This window comes from Neolamprologus brichardi, chromosome 17 (assembly GCF_056152115.1).
Source record: "Neolamprologus brichardi isolate AB-2024 chromosome 17, ASM5615211v1, whole genome shotgun sequence".
NCBI classification, from domain to species: Eukaryota; Metazoa; Chordata; class Actinopteri; order Cichliformes; family Cichlidae; genus Neolamprologus; species Neolamprologus brichardi.
Genome location: NC_142120.1, coordinates 9,074,592 through 9,093,176, shown reverse-complemented (window position 1 = coordinate 9,093,176; position 18,585 = coordinate 9,074,592). Strand labels below are relative to the sequence as shown.

Genomic DNA, 18,585 nt, shown 5'->3' with positions numbered 1-18,585 from the left:
ACCAAGGTCTAGTACATAGTAAATAAAGATTATTTTAAACAGTGCATCCTACAAAGCTACTCTAGCAGAGTCCACCCATATGGAAAAGATATATATAAATCTTATAAGGTTTGTATCTGTCTTGTGTGAAACTTGTATGAAAAGCACACAAGAGTGAAAACAGATATAAGATCCCTTGAAAAATTATATAAATGAAACTTGTATGTTTTGGATACTTACTAAAACAATATATGAAAGTAATGAGAAAGTGGCCACTTTCATGAGTAAATCATATAAGCCTTATATGATTCACTATATGAAGTAGGCCACATCTTATGTAAGTCTTTTATAAGTTTTTACTATTTCTTTTCCATATGGGCAAGAATTTAAAAAATAGTTTGAAATTATAAATGTTACCTAATGAAGACTGAAAATTCATGCATAAAACACATGCACACAAAATTTGAAACTTATTCATAGACAAGTAAATCAGAAGAGAGCCCCTTAAAAATACAATTAGTAGCTGTCTTTGTCCTGAATTAATGCCGATTGTTGGGCAGAATGAAGGACCACAACAGCTGGCCGTGTATACGTCTCTGCGCACATGTCTCCTGAGCATCCAGAAATTTTGTAGAGGAACATTAACCTTGTCTCACACAGCTACCCCCCAGCAGATAAGTGACTCCCCATCAACTCCTCAATGTGTGCACACACAGCATGTTTGTCTGTGTGTGTATTTATGTCTCTTAACCAGACCTCCTTTCTATCCAAGTCCCCAATCTTAGCTCCTCTGCCACCCACCAATTTATCCTCATTCCCTCTCTGTCTGTGTCTGCCTCGCTAACTCCTCGTGTCCCCGCTGTCCTTGAAGAGGGATAAATGACTCCACATTAACTACGTTACAGCACATCACCACAGGACAAGTGGGCCAGTTGGACACAAAGGCACAAAGACATACAAACAGACACATTGCCATATCATGGCATAAACAAATAGCTGCAAAATAGCCCAAAAAATATCCCATTTGTGCAATACACACATAACCTAATGAACCCAGTGGACCCAGACAGATTTATTTCAACCAATGGTTCAAGTGCAAAGATGAAGGGAAAGAAAGAAACATAGTAAGTCTTTACTTTAAGAAAAAGAGGGAAAAAAATCACCATCGTGAGCTGAAAAAAAAACATCAGGGAGTGCCACCATTCACTTAGAATTTCAATTCATCTGCCAGTCAATCAGTCAACTATTCATGATCCATTTTCAATGGAAAGTGGTGAGCACAAAGCACAAGAAAGAAGACTGATTAGAGTAGGTGGGCGGGCTATGAAATTCCACTCCTTAAAAAAAATGTCATGTGGAATAAAGAATAAAACGAACAGATAAATCAGTCTGATAATTGTTTAACAAGACTGATTTTCATATGGATATTGACAGCAATATGTCATTAATCACACGATGAATGGTATTTAATCATGAGGTCTATAACTTCAACAAAAAAAAAAGATGCAAGGCTCTAATGAAGATTTGTACATTTGCATTTGTATATGGGCATTTACAGTTTTTGGTTACTGCTTGGGCTCTGCGCATCAGCAAACCGAATCAAAACAGAATAATGAAAACTACATATTAATAGGGTTTACAGTGGTACTAAAAGAATTGTTCGAGATATAGCCCCTTTAATAAGGTGATCAAATTGCAAAATTTCAAAAACATTACTAAAGATTTTGTGTCCTGCTTCGCAGTGAGGCTTCTTGTTATTAAGAAAATGAACACGTGAAGAGTGAAAAAGTAAAGAAGATGTTAGTTGAGCTTCAAAAAACGTGCAAAATACACAGAATCCTCACAAAGTAAAGTGTCAGTTCACCAAAAGACACAAAATTTTGGCAAGAATTCTTGGAACAGAACTCTACAACAATGTCTCTATATCAAAATTATGAAAAAACAAACGTGCAGAAATAAGACAAAAGGAACAGCTTATGACCCTCAGTATAGCACCTCATTTGTCAAACATGGTGATGTCAAGCTTTGCTGTCAGTAGAGCTGGTACACAAGAATTTATTGATAATTAAACGACTGACAGATAAGGATAAACACTGCTAAACATATTCAGGCAAACGCGCTGAAACACAACAGACAACCTATCATCGTTCAGCGGGACAATAATCCTTAACAAGTGGCCAGAGTACCCAAAAAGCTTTTCAGGGTGAAGAAAGTCCTTGCGTGGACTCGTTGTTACATAATCTCAGCCTGGCTGAGCTGCATTTCACTTGCTGAAAGGGCAGACCCACTAGATTCACTGGTGTAGATACAAAGAGTGTTGAGATTGACCGCCAGGCTAGAACATATAACATGATTTAGTTTATGTCTGATTTATTTTTAAACCCCTAAATATTGGCATTATGTGTAAAAGGGCTACAGCTCCTAAACTATCCTCCCCAGTGATGAAAAACAACTCAAATTAAAGCTAAGACTCTGCACTTTGTCGTATTGACCGTTTTTTTTTTTCTCCAAATTGCCTGGCCGTCTAAATATCCTTGTCTAGACTGCAAATAAGCTTCTATTGTAACACAATCACTGACATATTTTCTCTTTTTCACAATAAAAATACTGATTGTATTACCTGGTGTATCTGTACAATTCCTATTTCCCATATGCAAAGGCTGTGGCATAGGGAGTGCACACTGTAATGACTGCAGGCACAATACACATGCTACAAAAAAAACACAAACAACACAGGGGCTAGGACAAACAAAAGAGGGTACTTAAAGGGAAATATATAAGGACAGAATTCAAGTTTTCCCTAGTTCACATCCAGTGAATTTTGTAACATGTGGCAGGAGTTATTTCAACAATAGGTTTCATTTGTCTAACATAAATGAAGTGTGACTTTACAATCAGACAGGCATTGTTAGATTTTCTTTTGTCCAGTACCTGTCTGCGGGGACAGTTAGAGCTCTTCCTCCCAGCTGACTTCTGGGCCTTCACCATGCTGCCAAGACTGGCCTGCTGCCCCACACGTTCACTACCAGCATACACCTGTAACCTGCAACAACACTCCACATGAGCCAAGAACTGGACTGAAAGAATTACCTTCTGCTGGAAGAGCCACTAAAGCATAAAAAGCTGTCTAAAGAATTAAACAAATTATAGTTTCTCATATCTTAACTGTGCACTGTTTTCTTGTTTACAGATGTACACTTGCAATACATTTGTAAAGGATTGTTTGTGTGCAGATTACACAAAGCTTTACCATGATACATTATCAACATCAGTGGAGCAGTCTAGTGAAAGAATTGTAAGTCACACAATCTAAACTTTAAATAAAATGCTACCAATGTTACCCATTTAATATCATCTTCCACATCCGTTAGTCTTCAGAAAATGTGGGAGTTATACAGAAAGTTGATGAGAACGTTCTTCAATGTTACCATGAACCAATACACTACATGATTTGCACCATCTCTACGTGTGCATTTGTAACGGAGTACTTTGGCTCATGAATATTGCTTCTCCTAATTAATATGCAGCATATATCTCTTCTAAGAACACCTTATAGTTGCAACCATTCTGCAGCAGTGTAAAGATTGATTCAATCTGCATTAAAATAAGTTGTCACAGGTAATTCTATCGAAGTAAGAATTGGTGCAATCAGCAAACCCACAGAGAGAGAGAGAAAATGTGCATAAAATACTTTTTTTTAACCCATTTTTGCAACACTGTGGTGTCCAAATCAAGAATCTGTAAGAAAACTGGTAGAAAAAAAGTTTCACTTCTTAAACACAGCCACATAAGTTACAATATAACATGTAGAAAACACACCCGTAACAAGGTCTAATATAGATACTGGGTGTGTGGAATCTGAAACTGCTTTTAAGTGGGCTTTGTTTTGTTACAAGTTTCCTTTTGATACAGGAACTGTATTGGTGGAAGTGCAGAGCCGGTGGTTTTGAATGAGTTACCCACTTGAGTCCTTTATGAGTCAGACTGAGAACTGCAGTGCCAAATTGTTGTGGATGCTGTAAAGATACTTTTCATTGGTTGCTCTGTATCATACCAAATCTACCATAGCTTTGTATTACAGATTTAGGTGTGAAACAGTATGAGTTGCTGCCCTCTAGTGGTCATTTAGACACCACATTACTGGACGTATTTTTTTAACATAAGATCATCCAGCTTCAGAGGCACATGATGAACAACTTTTCCAAAATTTGCTATCTTTTGCCATAAGATCTAACAACAAGAAGCCTACGTTAGCTGTCACTGCAATCTGCAGAGTGACTTTTGTTGTTTTTTGCCAGAGGACAAGTTTTAAATGTATGAAGAGTCCAACGTTGAACTAATAAGGTGCTGCAAGTGACAGTGGCTTGAAGCAGTTTGGCTATGACACACTATGAGCATCCCAAATTTGTGGTAATTTGGATTTAAGAGACAGCAAGAAAACACAAAACAAATTAGATGAATATCAAGAAGGGAAAGCACAGATCACCAACTGAAATTAGATTACATCAACTCTATGCCTGAAGCAAACATGTAGTAGCGAAGATTTTGAGACTTTATACTGAGTTTATTAAGTACTGAAACTAATATTCTGAAATTAATCACTATGACCTTCAACTACAGGGAAAGGGACATTAGGTAAACAGCGACAGCTGTGTCAGTAGATGCAGCGGGGGCCCCGAATGCTTCAAGACAAAGCCAATGTCAAAGCATGCTGTCCCATGTACAGGCATGTCCCCCACTCAGAAACACTTTAACTGCTACTGAAACTCCAGCAGAGGGAGACAAAGCATGTAATGGAAATGGGTTTTTTAGTTTAAAAGTTTTATAGTGTTTTCTACAAGACCAAGGGCTTGAAGACAGCTGATATACATACAGTGTGGGACACAGGATGTCACAACGCAACACACCTCTTAATGCAAAAGATGTTTAGTATACCTCAAGTGGTATATATAGATATATATATATAGATATCTATAGATATAGATATGTATATATGTGTAGAGAGAGAGAGAGAGAGAGAGAGAGAGACTTTATATATAGATTGTTCCTGAATTTACATTTCTAGTGTGCCGGGCATCGTTAAGAACCACAGCACGCCTTTTCATCTCTGGATCCCGACTTTTAGCACTAATGACGAACCAGTCAAGCACTATGCAATAATGCCACAGCAGAGTATACTTGCAATAATGGAGCAGCTACTTAACAGATGAGCTCAACTAGAGTGGAGCCATGGCTGGAGACGTAGAAAATGTCAGTCTGTGGGAATGCATTTGTTTTTTTCTTGTCTATCTAAGAAAAAAAGGTAAGGACAGCAAGTCTCCTAAACCTTTGCTGAACACAATTTTCTTTTTTAAGATTCAACTGTAACAAAGTCAGAATTTCTAACAGAACTATTCAATTAAATTTATGTATTTTCAACTAAAATTAAGAGCAGGCATATTAATACATCATGCACCTACCCAGTTAAGCTCTATTTTTATCAGGAGGGAGATTAACACCAGCCATTAACTATAATGGGAAATGAGGACTTTGACCGGAAAGTCTGTCTACCCTGCCGACTACTGGTGAGTGAGGAAACAAGCTCATTTAAAATTTCTGTTTCTTTATTTAAAAAAATATTAAAGTTAACCTTAGTTAATACAACATATAAAGGCAGTGCTAAATTTGAAGCCACTGTGGACTTATCCCCCTCCTATCCTTCACTGCTCAGCAAAAAAAGATCCTTGGTCTTCCTGAGTGTAATTTGTACACCATGTTTGTGAAAAGTCTAAAAACATCTAATACTGGTGAAGAACCCTACATTGGTCTTAGTATGCATTCAAGAAAAACTGGCTATCTATTATGTGTTAATCCATTAGCTCAGTGGCCCCTGATGACCTGCTTAAGGTGTTTCTCAGTGTTTCACTTAATGCATGATGGGATGCATTCAAGCACTGTACTATCCTGAATACGAATATATTCGTATTCAGGATACAAACACAGATTACAAGTTTCTGTCACTCTGACCACAAAGAACTATGCATGAAAAAGTACATTTGAAATTATCTAAGCATCTGAGTTTCATACTAAATCTAGAACTATCAGAAATGTTTGTTACCGTTTTCCAATCACATCTACAAGACAAGTACTAAACAGCAAATTGACACATAAGTTTATCTACATATTTGAATATACCATAGTATCAAAACAGACACACATCTCGACCCAAGACAAGCAGCACCTAATAACTGATAACTCCAGCTAATAACGCCATTCTTCCCAGTCTGCTAGAGCTGACCCTACCACCCAGCGTGGACACTGCCTTAGGCTCCAGTCATTGAGTCCTAGAGATCAGTTGGTGACCTGCTGGATGTCAGTTACTCACTGGCCAGTCTCTAGGCCTGTGTGACTGATACCTTAAAGAGGCATCATGTACTGCAAAGGCTGAAAACAAACACCTTTAACAACACACGTGTCAACAACACACAGGGGACTCTCACATTTGTATGGCAACAGACAGAGGTGGTTATGAAGGACTGATTCGTGTTATGACTCTGGTAATGACACCAATGTGTCTCAGACTGGAAATGGCGATATTAGCATGGTTAGCACATTGGCCTAAAATCACGTTATTTTCCTCACATTTATCAAAATGTCAGATATTTTAAGTAGTTCTACAATTCCACTTTTGGGGCCATCAATCATCATTCACTCCATTCTAATGTACACTAATGTTTACCTTTTAAATATATTGGCAGCAGTGATTATTGTTATCCTCACCTTTCATGTTTAAAAAAAACATTATCTGTTGAGAAAACTATGCTTTGTACATCTAGTACAGTGATGCTGTGTGAAATTGTCTCTCAGAAAGAAAACGTTGCCCCGCAAATGCTGTAAGACCAATTTCAAAAGATCAATAAAGAAGAAACAGGTTTGAAAAAGGCATTTCCTTCCATCCTCCTCAGAACAGTCCTTGATAAACAACTGCTGAACAATAGCTGATAATGCAGAAAAAGATGAATGATATGAGCTTGTGTTTGCAATGAAAGGCTGAGCTGGGACTAAATTGCATGAGGCACTTGGAAATACAGTCTCAAAGCTGACAATCTTAAGAATTAATCACATGTTTCTTATATTCTAAAAATAAGTGCTCAACTCTTCTCCTCTCCTATATACTAATATAACTCTGAACAAATCACCCACTACCTGGCTAGTATGACTCACTGCCTGAGTACCATTACCATTTCCAGCTGTAAAATTTCAATTCAAATACTCCAGTATACCCATTCCCAGCAAAACAAGCAGGTATCCATTGCTCAGTAGTTCACAAATTACACCTGAGTGTGAGTTTCAGCCCTGGCGGTAATCCATAGTGAATTCTGTTAATACTATGATGAATCCAATTTGTAAACTGAGTTTCCCATCTGGGAACATCTCTTATTTTAGGAGAAAAATCGTAATTTTCCTTTTGAGAGAAAATAGATAAGGTAAATTCACAACAGAAGAAAATAACTTTTTCTATGCTGCAGTGAAACCTCAGCTTTTTGTGGTATAGCAAATAAAGAAATATTAGCCTACATAATATTTAAACATCTAAGTGTGCATTATTATAAGATGTACTGCTTATGTAGCGCCACAGCCATTAGATAGATGGCAGCAATCATGATCTACTAGTCATTTCCTGTGGCCGCTGGAGAAGACTTCCTCCTAATGGACGACCTCTATACACTGACATGATGCTAGCTGCTGGCAGGTATACCAATACTGACTACAGCACAGTATGGAGGCAGTGATATTGCGTGCTGCTTGAATGTAAACACTTTCCACACGGTGAATCACAGAATGGACAGTTTATATACGGTGGTGGTGACCCTTTCCCTTTATTGCTTGTATTCTCGAAAATGTGCAATATGTATATAGGAAGAGGACGTCCACTTGGCCGCCTCATGTTTTCCAAAAGTATCACTATCCAAAATCTCCAAATTTTTCTCCACATCTATACTTTGAAAGTCTGACTGAAGGACAGGGAAAGACACCTCTTCCTTTAAACAGCGCTCTGAGTAGTGAAACCAATTGGTTTAACTACCAGTACCTTTGTATAGGTGCATGTTAAGCATGTCACATGCACCAATGTTCCCAGGATGCTGGCTTTTGAAATGTGCGCTACTAACAGGTTTCAAGGTGAGCTGGGCCCCAGAAAAAGCAGGATGTTGATCAAGAATACGGCAATCCAGTATTTGGATCTTTTGTATTGATCTTTTTCGCAGGTCCTATGTTGTCACTGATATCTATCTATCAACCTACCTACCTATCTGTTCAATTCAGTTCTCTGATTTTCTGTGTTCACTTCACCACACAATCAACCAGAGTGGGAGCTAATGTACCACAGAAGATGTTAACAGTAAAAAAAAAAAAAAAAAATAGTTCGGAGGTGTTTCACACCTACTACACCAGCAGCTTTTCTTGAATATTTCCAGAAGTTTTACACTTTACCACAAACTCTCCTCAAATAAGTTGGCATGACTGAAAAGCTCAAAGTTCTCCGTCTCAGTCAGAGACGTTACACAGGGTAGAAGCTGGAAGGACGTTGGTTTGGTGTAACTCTTGCTGGAAAGCTTTTACTGGACTTGAGTAACATAAGGTGTCCTCATTAACTCGATTCATGTTATTGCACTTCAGCTGTCTCCTGCCAGCTCCACACACACACACACAGACAATGTGTGAGAGGAAGGTGAAGAAAAACTAACGCAATGCAAAAATAATAATAAAAATAAAAATAAAACAGCAGGTTGCAGTTGTCTAATAACTCTTAACAGAAGCTAAAATTAGCCTAGTAGAAATATGTTTTGTGAGAAATGTTTTGTTTTGTTTTTATACATGACAGTTTCAACTTGCAACTGTGGATACAGCAACATACTGTGTTCGCTGAGAATGGTTACTGGAAGCGTTCCTGAGCCCACACAGTGAGTTTCACTACTGAATCGTATCTACTTTTAATGCACTGCTGCTGGCGCAACCAAATTTTATTATTATTTTTTATTTGTCCCTTGCATACAGTGATTTCTCCAAGCTGTTTGAATTAATTAACAATAACATGTACAACAGATGATGGAAATCCCAAAGTATCTTAGATTGAGACGTCTTACTCTGAAACTGCTCAAAAACGAATCTGTTCAACCTCCACAACTTTTCCAAATTTTATCCCCCTGTCCTGTTACTTAACATTTTTCATGACACCAAGAGCATTCCTGTTCAAACTGGATGGCTAGATGTGGCCTTTCTATGTGAAGCTTGTATGTTCTCCCTGTGTCAAAAGAACTATTTGTTATGACTGCAAAAGACTTGAGCTGTCCAGTTTGTGTTTCACCCTCTATATCACCTCCATGGCCCTGTGGTGGACAAGCATTTAAGACTAAGGCATCTGTGTATATTGACATTTTACACAGTGTCCCAACATTTTTGGAGACATATCTGTACAACTGCAAAATAGTCCCTCTAACTGTAACACTAAAACAAGCTTAGATAAATTCGGTGGAGTTTCTCACTTCAAGAAAGGTACTGGTGACAGAAAATAAACATTCACATTCAAATATGATTAACTGCTCTCACTGTGTGTTACAGTAACATCCTGTGTGATAGCATTAACAGGTTGCTGCCCAGGAACATATGGGATCTCATATACATGCACACACCAGTTGGTCTTGAGATATTATACTGAAACTCACAAACATTAATCACTGTGGAAAGAAATCATTCTCTACAACGTTTTGGTTGCAAATGGGAAAATACCTGAGCGATACCACCACAACCACACCAGCTGAGTTATTACACAGACTCATTCTCCCCAGCAGCAACTTCATTCCCGCCCAGAATTCATTGCACAGCAAAGTTTACTGAAACTTAATATCTTGACTTGCTTTCATGTCATCATTTTCATCAACCCAACTGAGCCAGAACACCCTTTAAAGGCACACTCGGTGGCAGTACACACAACCGCTGAATTTGACCAAACCAGATATGAAATGAATTCTCCACAGGACACCGTGTAGCCTTAATTCAAAGCAAGCACACAGCAGATTAGAGCAACATAAAGAGATGCAGCAGCAGCAGCAAAGCATGGAAAGGGAGCACAGACACAGATTTAAATAAATAAAACCACAAGAGATGCATAATGGGCATTTTCAGGCCAGGTGTGGATGCACAGTGCATAGTCTACTTCATATCAAGGCTTTAAAAATCACACATAAATGTATAATTAAGTACAAGCCCCAAAGAGGGTGATGTCAACAATGAATGGCAAAGAAAGAAAGCAACAATCTATGAAATCCAAAACACACACAGATCACCTGAGATCCCACCCTACTCTGTAATGAGGCAACACTGTTGTGACAACAGCCTTGAACAACTGTTCTAAAAAGTCAAATATTTCTATCACAATAGGTAAAAAGTCATTTTTTTTTGTTGTTGACAGACTGATATCTACTGAAAACTGTGCTTGCCTTTACCACGAACACTGCAAAATACGTTTCCCTAGTGTATTTAATTGGTTTGTAGACTCGAACTACTCCACCACAGTTTCCTGGCTCACTAGTTGACTTACTACCTAGCTTGCTGGCCGTTTTGCTGAAATTGATTATCTTGTTTCCTGACTGAATGGATATTTTGCTGTTTCTACTGTGGTGTGTGACTGGCAGGTAAAAAGGCTTGTTGACTGACTGAACTTGCACACTGGTTTGACAAGCTGACTCAGAGACTGAACACAACACTACATCATTAACCTGACTGAATCATACAGTGACGTCATTTAACTGTTGCAGTCAGCATCCACCCTGGTGAAAACCAAGATACCTGTGGTGCCTCAGCAAGGAAGAAAGCCAGGCAGTCTTGGCTGCTGTTCTTATCTCAAGCTGCTAAAAAGAAATAAACGCCTAGAATAAAATGAATGGAGGCCCAGCTGAGGTAGTTAAAAGATTTGCAAAAAAAATGGCAAATATAAAAGTAATATGAAACAATATATAACACAGGGAATAGCAAATATATAGTGGTTGCTCATGAAGAACAATTCTGTCAACTTCAGACTAGCCCTCCTTTTTATTTTAGTCCTCTGTCGCCCACTTTGTTATCTAAACTCATGGCCTTGTTACCCATTCATGTCACTCCTGAAGGTTAGACTGACCATCTCTATTCTGTCAAAGTTACTCATGCACTGTGTCACAGCTTGAACAGAGGGCAATAGAGAAAACAGAGGCAATAGGGGGCAGTGCAGCCAGGTTCTGACAGCATGCAGTGCAAAATAAGTTTTCAGTTAATAAAATACTGAAATAACAGCCACCTGCAAGTTCAAAGTTGGGAGCTTTAAACTGTCAAAGAAGAAAAGATTCCTATATCACTCCATTACCTCAGGGTGGCATCTGTGCTTTAGGGAACATGTTTCACAGCACAGGGAGCAATCTCTACTGATCTGTAACCTTTTGTTTTTTTTAAATAAAAGTACAGGAAGTGGAAACTGCACAGTAAAAAAACTATGTAAAAAAATGAATGAAACACATAGGTGGGGGTTAGTCAGGTAAAAAAAATATCAGGTAATATGAGATAATATTATTAATTAATTTCACGAATCAAAATCCTGTAAGTTGACATCGCTGCAAAATTCGTGTAAAGCTCACGCATTTCCGTTACATTCCTTTAATCCAAAAACTGCTTAGAAAAGAGTGATTTAACTGACTTTACTGCACAACAGTATCTTATAAAGGATTCTGTAGCTGACATTATCACCGTTTCACGACTTTATGCCTTAGTTCTCTAGTTCGGTCTGGCCGATCAAACCATGCGCAGTGCCCCAAAGCGCAACGGCAACAAATAAAACGTTCCTGGGTAAAAACGCCATGCTCATCTCCAAACCAGAAACGCGTGGCGCGCCGTGGATGTTACTAAAAAACGAGCGAGTGCTTATCCAGTGTCCGAATCATAATCCAACCCCATTCTCTGCGCTGTTCATAAATGCTTCACGGCCATATCATCGCGATCCAGTGGAAAAGACGTGTATCCACATGACCGAGTTCACAATAGCCACATGCACCGAGCACCATGAGGAAAGGACCGGACGGATATACTCCTCTCCGGCTGGCCTGTCGAGCCCTGTAGCAGGTTTAACCAGTGTGTGTACGCATCCACTTACGCATCCCAGGGAGAGCGATGGAAACATAACCATCTCGAATAAACGGCGCGATCTTCCGTGTTTATACGAAATCCAAGTCGGTGCACTACTGGAGAGTGAAAGCGCACGGCGATTGTTGCCGCCCGAGTCCGTGTCTATTGGTTCTCGTTCAGCTGGGGCAGCGTCAGCACACACACACAGTCTCCATTTGCAACTCCATCGCCCCCCATGGGCGTGCGAGGCCGCGGGCTGTGACGCAAATGGCACTGGGTGATTTGCAAATGACATATCTTCCTAATTCGGTGTCGTCGCCACAGGGACTGGTCCAATTCACCAGATATTACCACAGAAATATCCATCCGACGGCGGGGGACGAGTAAATAAAGGCGGATGAGCAGTTCGCTCTACGGGGATGCGGTTGCATAACTCAGGAAACTTAATAAAAATGTGCACGGAGCGAGCGATGTGCAGTCTCCGTGGCTGATTTTTTGTGGTTGTTTCGATTTAATCCCAATGGCCTGTGCTAGCACTCACCACACGATCCGTCATCGACTTTTGGCCACAGGAGGAACCAAGCAGAGCGTATACACAGGGAACCCAGTGGCCTCGCTATGGTGGATGTGTGGTGGCCAGAGCTAGGACGCATGCACGTAGCTGACGGCGAAAGACAGGACAGCCGGAGTGTGACTTAGGACCACATTCACAGGCCATAAAGGGCCCGCATGAATGCTATTGTGCTCTTTTATCCAAGAGTCCAACTATTTACAAAAGGTTGGCCAACACACACAAAAAATATCGCGGCGAAAAGGTGGCGGCGGTTACAGCAGCTGCCACCGTTCTCTGCGCAAAGCAACAGCACAATCATTGCGCAGCGCCGGACTTCCCCGGTTTTGTGCAAACTGTGCGATTCGCTCAAAAGACTTTTATTTTTTACCTCATTCAGGCTATCTTCGTCTGGCAAACCGCGAACCAGAGCGCAGAGCAGTCGTCGTTCTCATGGCACGATTTGCATCGCCCCCATTATCCCCGAAAATCTCCTTTTACACGGTTATATTGTCAGCCTAAAAAACGCCACTGTTTTGAGCAACAAAGGAGCAGCTTAACGAGATCAAAGAAAAGGCCAAGTATAAAATGCACCTTTCACGCCGTTAAAGAGAGGCCCCTCGTAACTATTGCAGCATGGCAGGGGAGTGCGGCGTAAAAACGAGCTAACCCGAATAAAATACACACAAAGACAAGGTGCAGCTCCCGCACGAATCCGTCCATCGCCACCGTGACCGCAACACTAAAACGTCCCCGATCATTTGGATTATCCTGGAGTGGCCGGGGGTGATATCACGGCGAATGTGAAACGCTGCGTTTTGCGGCTCCGTGGCACCTTTTCCAAGAAGCAGCTTGGCGCACAGGACCGGTGACCCTTCCATCTTTGCGCGTCCTTCTACCGAGCGAATTGGTGAACAACCCCGTATTTTGACCGGTCTCTGTTGAATAAAACACATCGCGGTAGGAGATTTTACCATTGAGGAAGTAAACGCTGCGTGTAAAAGGCTGCTACAAGTCTCTGAAACTATTCCTCTCCCCGCCGCGGCCAGGCAGAAACAAGAGGGCGATGACGCCATTTTCTGCAAAAACAACCATGCTCGGGAAGCCAAAGCGAAGGAGGTTTAACCCGCTCCGTAGCCCTCAAGTCCCGCTGAAACGTATTTAAACCAAGTCCTTACCTTGTTTTTCTCGGATGGGTGGCGGAATAGCGTGTTTCGAGAGATAAAACTGCTCGACCGTTGCTACTTCGAGTCCGGAGATTGTTTATTTCGCCTCCCAGCGTCCCTGGTTCACTCTGAACAAGTTCCTCTGCGAGCCGCTGTCTTTGTGCACCCAGAGGAGCCTCTCAGCGTTAAACCAGTCTCTGCGCAAAGGTGCACCCTCTACGTCCAATTTTAGCTAAAAATATCGGCACTTTAGAGGGACAGTACGGAAAAGGGAGATGATTTGGTCTTTTTTAATTACAAAAAGTTGACAAATTGACCAGTTTTTATCTAGTGTCTCGGTTATAGCGTTGATTTATCCCCCAAAACGCGCAACCTTTTCGAGGACACAGACCTCTCCAGAAGAGTCCACGACGCAAACTCCGAAGTACACCAGGGTGTTTGTACCCACCCAGAAGTTAAATTGGCAGATAAAATAATTTACACTGCCAATTTAATAAAATATCAACTAATTAACCAAAATAACCAAAATTACTGACAAACGTGAACGAGTTATTCGCATTTGTGGTGATACTGTTTGATTTACTAAATGAATATTTATAGTTTTTAATCACAATTTTATCCAGAATATGATTTAGAAGTGCATAAAACACAGTTGTGCGCTTAAAGTTTTCCTCCAAAGGAAAATCGACGAGTTTATTTTTCTTCTTTAAATGAATTCAAGTAAATTAAAAAATTTGTGTAACTATATGACAAGTTATATGTGATACACGAGAACAAGTAAAAGGTTCTCCTTTTAAAGATGTGTTTCCAAGGACAACTCTCACTGATCTCCTTAAATATACCAGATGACAAATTGGTTTCTTACAACTTTATGTTGTTTTCTACTTTATTTTTAAATTTCCAAATGGCATTGGTTTATAAATACTGACTTCAAACTACATTAAAAAAAGCACGAGTAGCTTTTTCAGCTGTTGACTAAGTTTATTAGTAATAACACTAATGTGATCACACATTTCTCATCAATAACATCGCTTATGTTTTCAGCTGTTTGGATAGTTGGTGTTGAATAATCACATTTTGTTAACTAAAACATATCTAATGGCATGTCACTGGCTAGCTAGTCTGCTAAACACTAGCTTTCCCAACTTGTGCCAAATAAGCACTTAGCCTTACCTGTCCTACCTTCATTACAACTTCCTTCACTTGTTTGTAACAAATAATGAAAACAACCAACTGTTTTGTGATATTTTAGATGCATATAAATACAAGACTGGGACTATTTTCAATGGTATGAATGCCATTTAACCCGCCTAGCATCCTTAAGCTAGTTAGCTTAACTGCAAAAGGCCAGCAACAGCTTCTAAGGTAATACAGCTAGGTTAGCTTTTTGTTTGAAGTTCGCAGATATATATGTTAAACTACAATGATTTTTTACAAAACAGAGAAATAAAGTTTGTAACTGCACGCCTACCTTGTTTCCAGACAAGTTCAGTTGAAAACAAACCTGTTGGTGCAGGCATGGGGTCTTACTAATAAACCCCCCCTTACATTTGAGTTATGTCACATAAAGGAAGCATTTTTACTACATTTTATCACTTCAGGTTATCTAAATGAATTAAACAGACAGACTATTTTGCTACCGAGCTCATGCACCCACTAATAACAAGTGCTAATTAAAATAGAAAAAGGGTAGAAAAAGGTAAAGTAGTTAAGCTAATTGGTGCCAGCTGGCTAAAACAATAACTGTATGCATAATATGTCTGAATATGATAGTGGCACATATCTATCTAGCTATATATATATATATATATATATATATATATATATATATATATATATATATATATATATGTGTGTGTGTGTATAGCTCAAAAATTATATCATATGCAAGCGTCATGTGATGCATTACTCATGTTGAACATGGGCTATGCACCTGCTGCTTGAATAATTAGATAAGGGCACATTTTAAAATGTTCCCCTTGCCCAATAGAACTAGTTATTGTGTAGTAGTAATTGCAGCCATTTGTACAGTGCACATGAAATGGGCATATATGTATATGTTTTGTTGATTAGCTGTACTAACTAAAGAAAACATAGAGATTTGACTGTGACTGTGGATAAAAGTAATGTAAGTAAGAGAGGGTATGATCAGTGCAGGTCAGTGTATTTAGCTAAAGAAATGTAGAATATAAAAGCTCTATGTGATACATAAGTAATGTGGAAGATGGGAAGTCATGCTCTGCTGCTCAAATAATTAGTAAAATGTTACCCAACTAGTAGCAGTATTCTAATAATACTGGTTATTTTTGTGGTAGTAATAGGAGTTCTTTTTAAAGTGCAGGTCTAACCAGTTTATAGAGAAAAATGATTGTTTGCAATAAATAGAAAGTTTTTTTCTGGCCTTTCCAAATTTTATACTACTCTTTATACCTTGACCACTATGATATCTTAGTTACATTCTTATAGTATGATGTGATGCAGTGTTATCATAGTGTGCCATCAGCTGCTGCTGAGGCTGTTACAGTCTGTCAGGATCTGGTAAAACCAGCCTTCCTGATAACTAAAGCTAAATGCCTTGAAATGCACCATTTAAATACAAATACAGGGATTTCCGTTAAAATGGAGCTTTACCCCCTCACAGTTGGAACTTGAGTCAGCATGTTGTGTTGCTATTGATATGCTTAAGAAAGGTGTCTCACTTAAGCAAAGTAAATGTGCTAATTTTCCCTGAACAGGGTAGAACTTTGATTTGGGCGCACTGTGAACAAACTGATATGTTACACCTGTTATAAAGGGTTCTGTTATTTAACTGGCAAAAACCATAAGCATCACATATGTGAAATCTTATCTTGAATCGACCCGACAAACTCTTAGACCACATCAAATAAAGAAAAACACTCAACACATTGAATGCAAAGTGGGAATAAAGTATGGTTTTAAGGAGAGGGGGGCGGAATTAAAGAAGTTCCATAAGAGTTATAATCCCCGCCAGCTCTTTCCTTTAAGCTCGTGAGAGCCCACAACAAAAGGTGCCCACCACTATCGCCTATACACAATTAACTAAAGCACCAGCATTATTCCATTATCATAAGAATGCTGTTTGCAAAGGCGGGAGGGGGGACTCCTCGGCATTCATGGCCGTGGTCGAATAGAGCTGAGAGCTTTTATCTTCTCAATTACATGCAGGCTGCATTCATCACACCACCTAGTGACATGTTTGGACACTTTTTGTGCACAACAAATAATTTGTTTATGTTGGTAATTTAAATGGCTTGTTTATAATTATAGTAGTGGGCCTTTTTTTGGTGGTGGTGGTGGGGGGGGGGGGGGGGGGGGACTGGTGAGATTAGGGTGGGACTCGTTTCCAGAGGGACTCCAAGACAAACAGAGGACACTGGTAAGATCTTTTTGTTTTTCTCTAACGGGGCATTAAATGTGAGCAAATATTGTAACTGCTAATAGTCTCCAAACATTCCTCATAATCAGATTTATGTTAATCTTTTGCAAAGGAATGAAAATGAAGCGTTTTGTGACGCGTACATTGCTTTCCTAATGTGACCGTTCTGCCTCCTAAGAAGTGTCAGGATCTCACGCGCCTTCAAGTCGTGCACATGCTGCTGCAATTATGAATTCAGAAGACCACCTGTGCAGTAATTGCTCATACCAGCAGTAGCATCTGAGTTTAAGGAGACTAAATGAGGGCAGGTTTCTTCTTTTGAGGCTAACGTCATTTGTTTTGAATCACATTTCTGCCTGAGTGCTTTTGATCTATTATGTGGCTGATGATGAGATTCGGGGTCGTGTTTGAGCTAACTGACCACAAGGTGTCAATGTTGCCGGGAATGTATTTCGCCGTGTGTCATTTTGGTTCATTAATGGAGAAAGCACTGAGGAAAGCAGCAGGTATAAATGCCTACTGGATGTCATGCTCACATAAATCTAACTAGATGAAGTGATTTGTCCAGAGAGAATAGACGGAAGGAGAGCCATCTGTACTTGCCAATGCCTCAGTAATGTATAATTCTGGCTTAACACAGCAGGTTTCATCCTTATGGCGCTCTATCACAATTTAATCCCTAGTGCATTGTATTTTGTCTATTTTCATTTCTTGATTCTTGTTTAAATCTTTCCTTTTAAAATAAGATTGATGTTAGGAAATGTGTTGAATAGACGGGCAAGAATGGTGAGCGTTGAAAAAAATAATGCAGCAGCTCATTTCTGTGGAGACACTTTGATAATGACCAACCTAAGATGCGTGGGATACGTATCAGGACATCAACCGACCATAACATTGCAGTGCTATGAGATTTCTTTCACTTTCATGTTTAATTGAAGTTTTCTCTCCCTGCCAAGTCAGTTTTTTTCCTTTTATTTACTTTTTTTCAAAGCAACAACAAAAAAATTACCACGAGAAAGACCAAATGAAGTTTGCAGCATTCCTGTTTGACTCAATATACAATAATGTGCAAAAGTCTTGAGCCACCCCTCAGTTCTTTATAGTTTGTTGAGAAAACATGACATATGTGCAGGTTCTTTTTTTTTGCAATGTGTAAAAATACTTAGAAATACAGTATATAAGAAAAAACAGAGATTGTAAAATTCTAAAGAACTCAAAAGTCAGCATTTCATACAGCCATCTCTATTCTTCAACACACTGTTAGAAAAGCTTTCCTGTAATTTCTTCAAGTAGTCTTCAGGAATAGTTCTCGAGGCTTCTTGAAGGACAAAGCTACTCTTTTGATGTTGGCTTCCTTTCAGTAT

At 39.4% G+C, this 18,585-nt stretch overlaps 1 protein-coding gene across 8 annotated transcripts in view; it reads right to left on the bottom strand.

Moving 5' to 3' along the window:
* The window catches only part of znf800b (zinc finger protein 800b), a 31,017-nt gene extending 15,459 nt beyond the window's left edge, over positions 1–15,558 (bottom strand). For 3 of the 8 annotated variants that reach the window (XM_087830872.1, XM_035908263.2, XM_035908272.2), the window contains exons 1-2: positions 13,837–14,198; positions 2,911–3,022 (exon numbers count right to left, since the gene is read on the bottom strand). In XM_087830872.1, the coding sequence (XP_087686998.1) occupies positions 2,911–2,967 (57 nt within the window). In that variant the 5' untranslated portion in view covers positions 2,968–3,022; positions 13,837–14,198. Of the gene's footprint in view, positions 1–2,910; positions 3,023–12,136; positions 12,404–13,836; positions 14,199–15,295 lie in introns of those variants that run through there. The other 5 variants (XM_087830874.1, XM_087830875.1, XM_006780650.2 and 2 more) reach the window with 5 other exon arrangements.
* Positions 15,559–18,585: the final 3,027 nt, after the last annotated feature.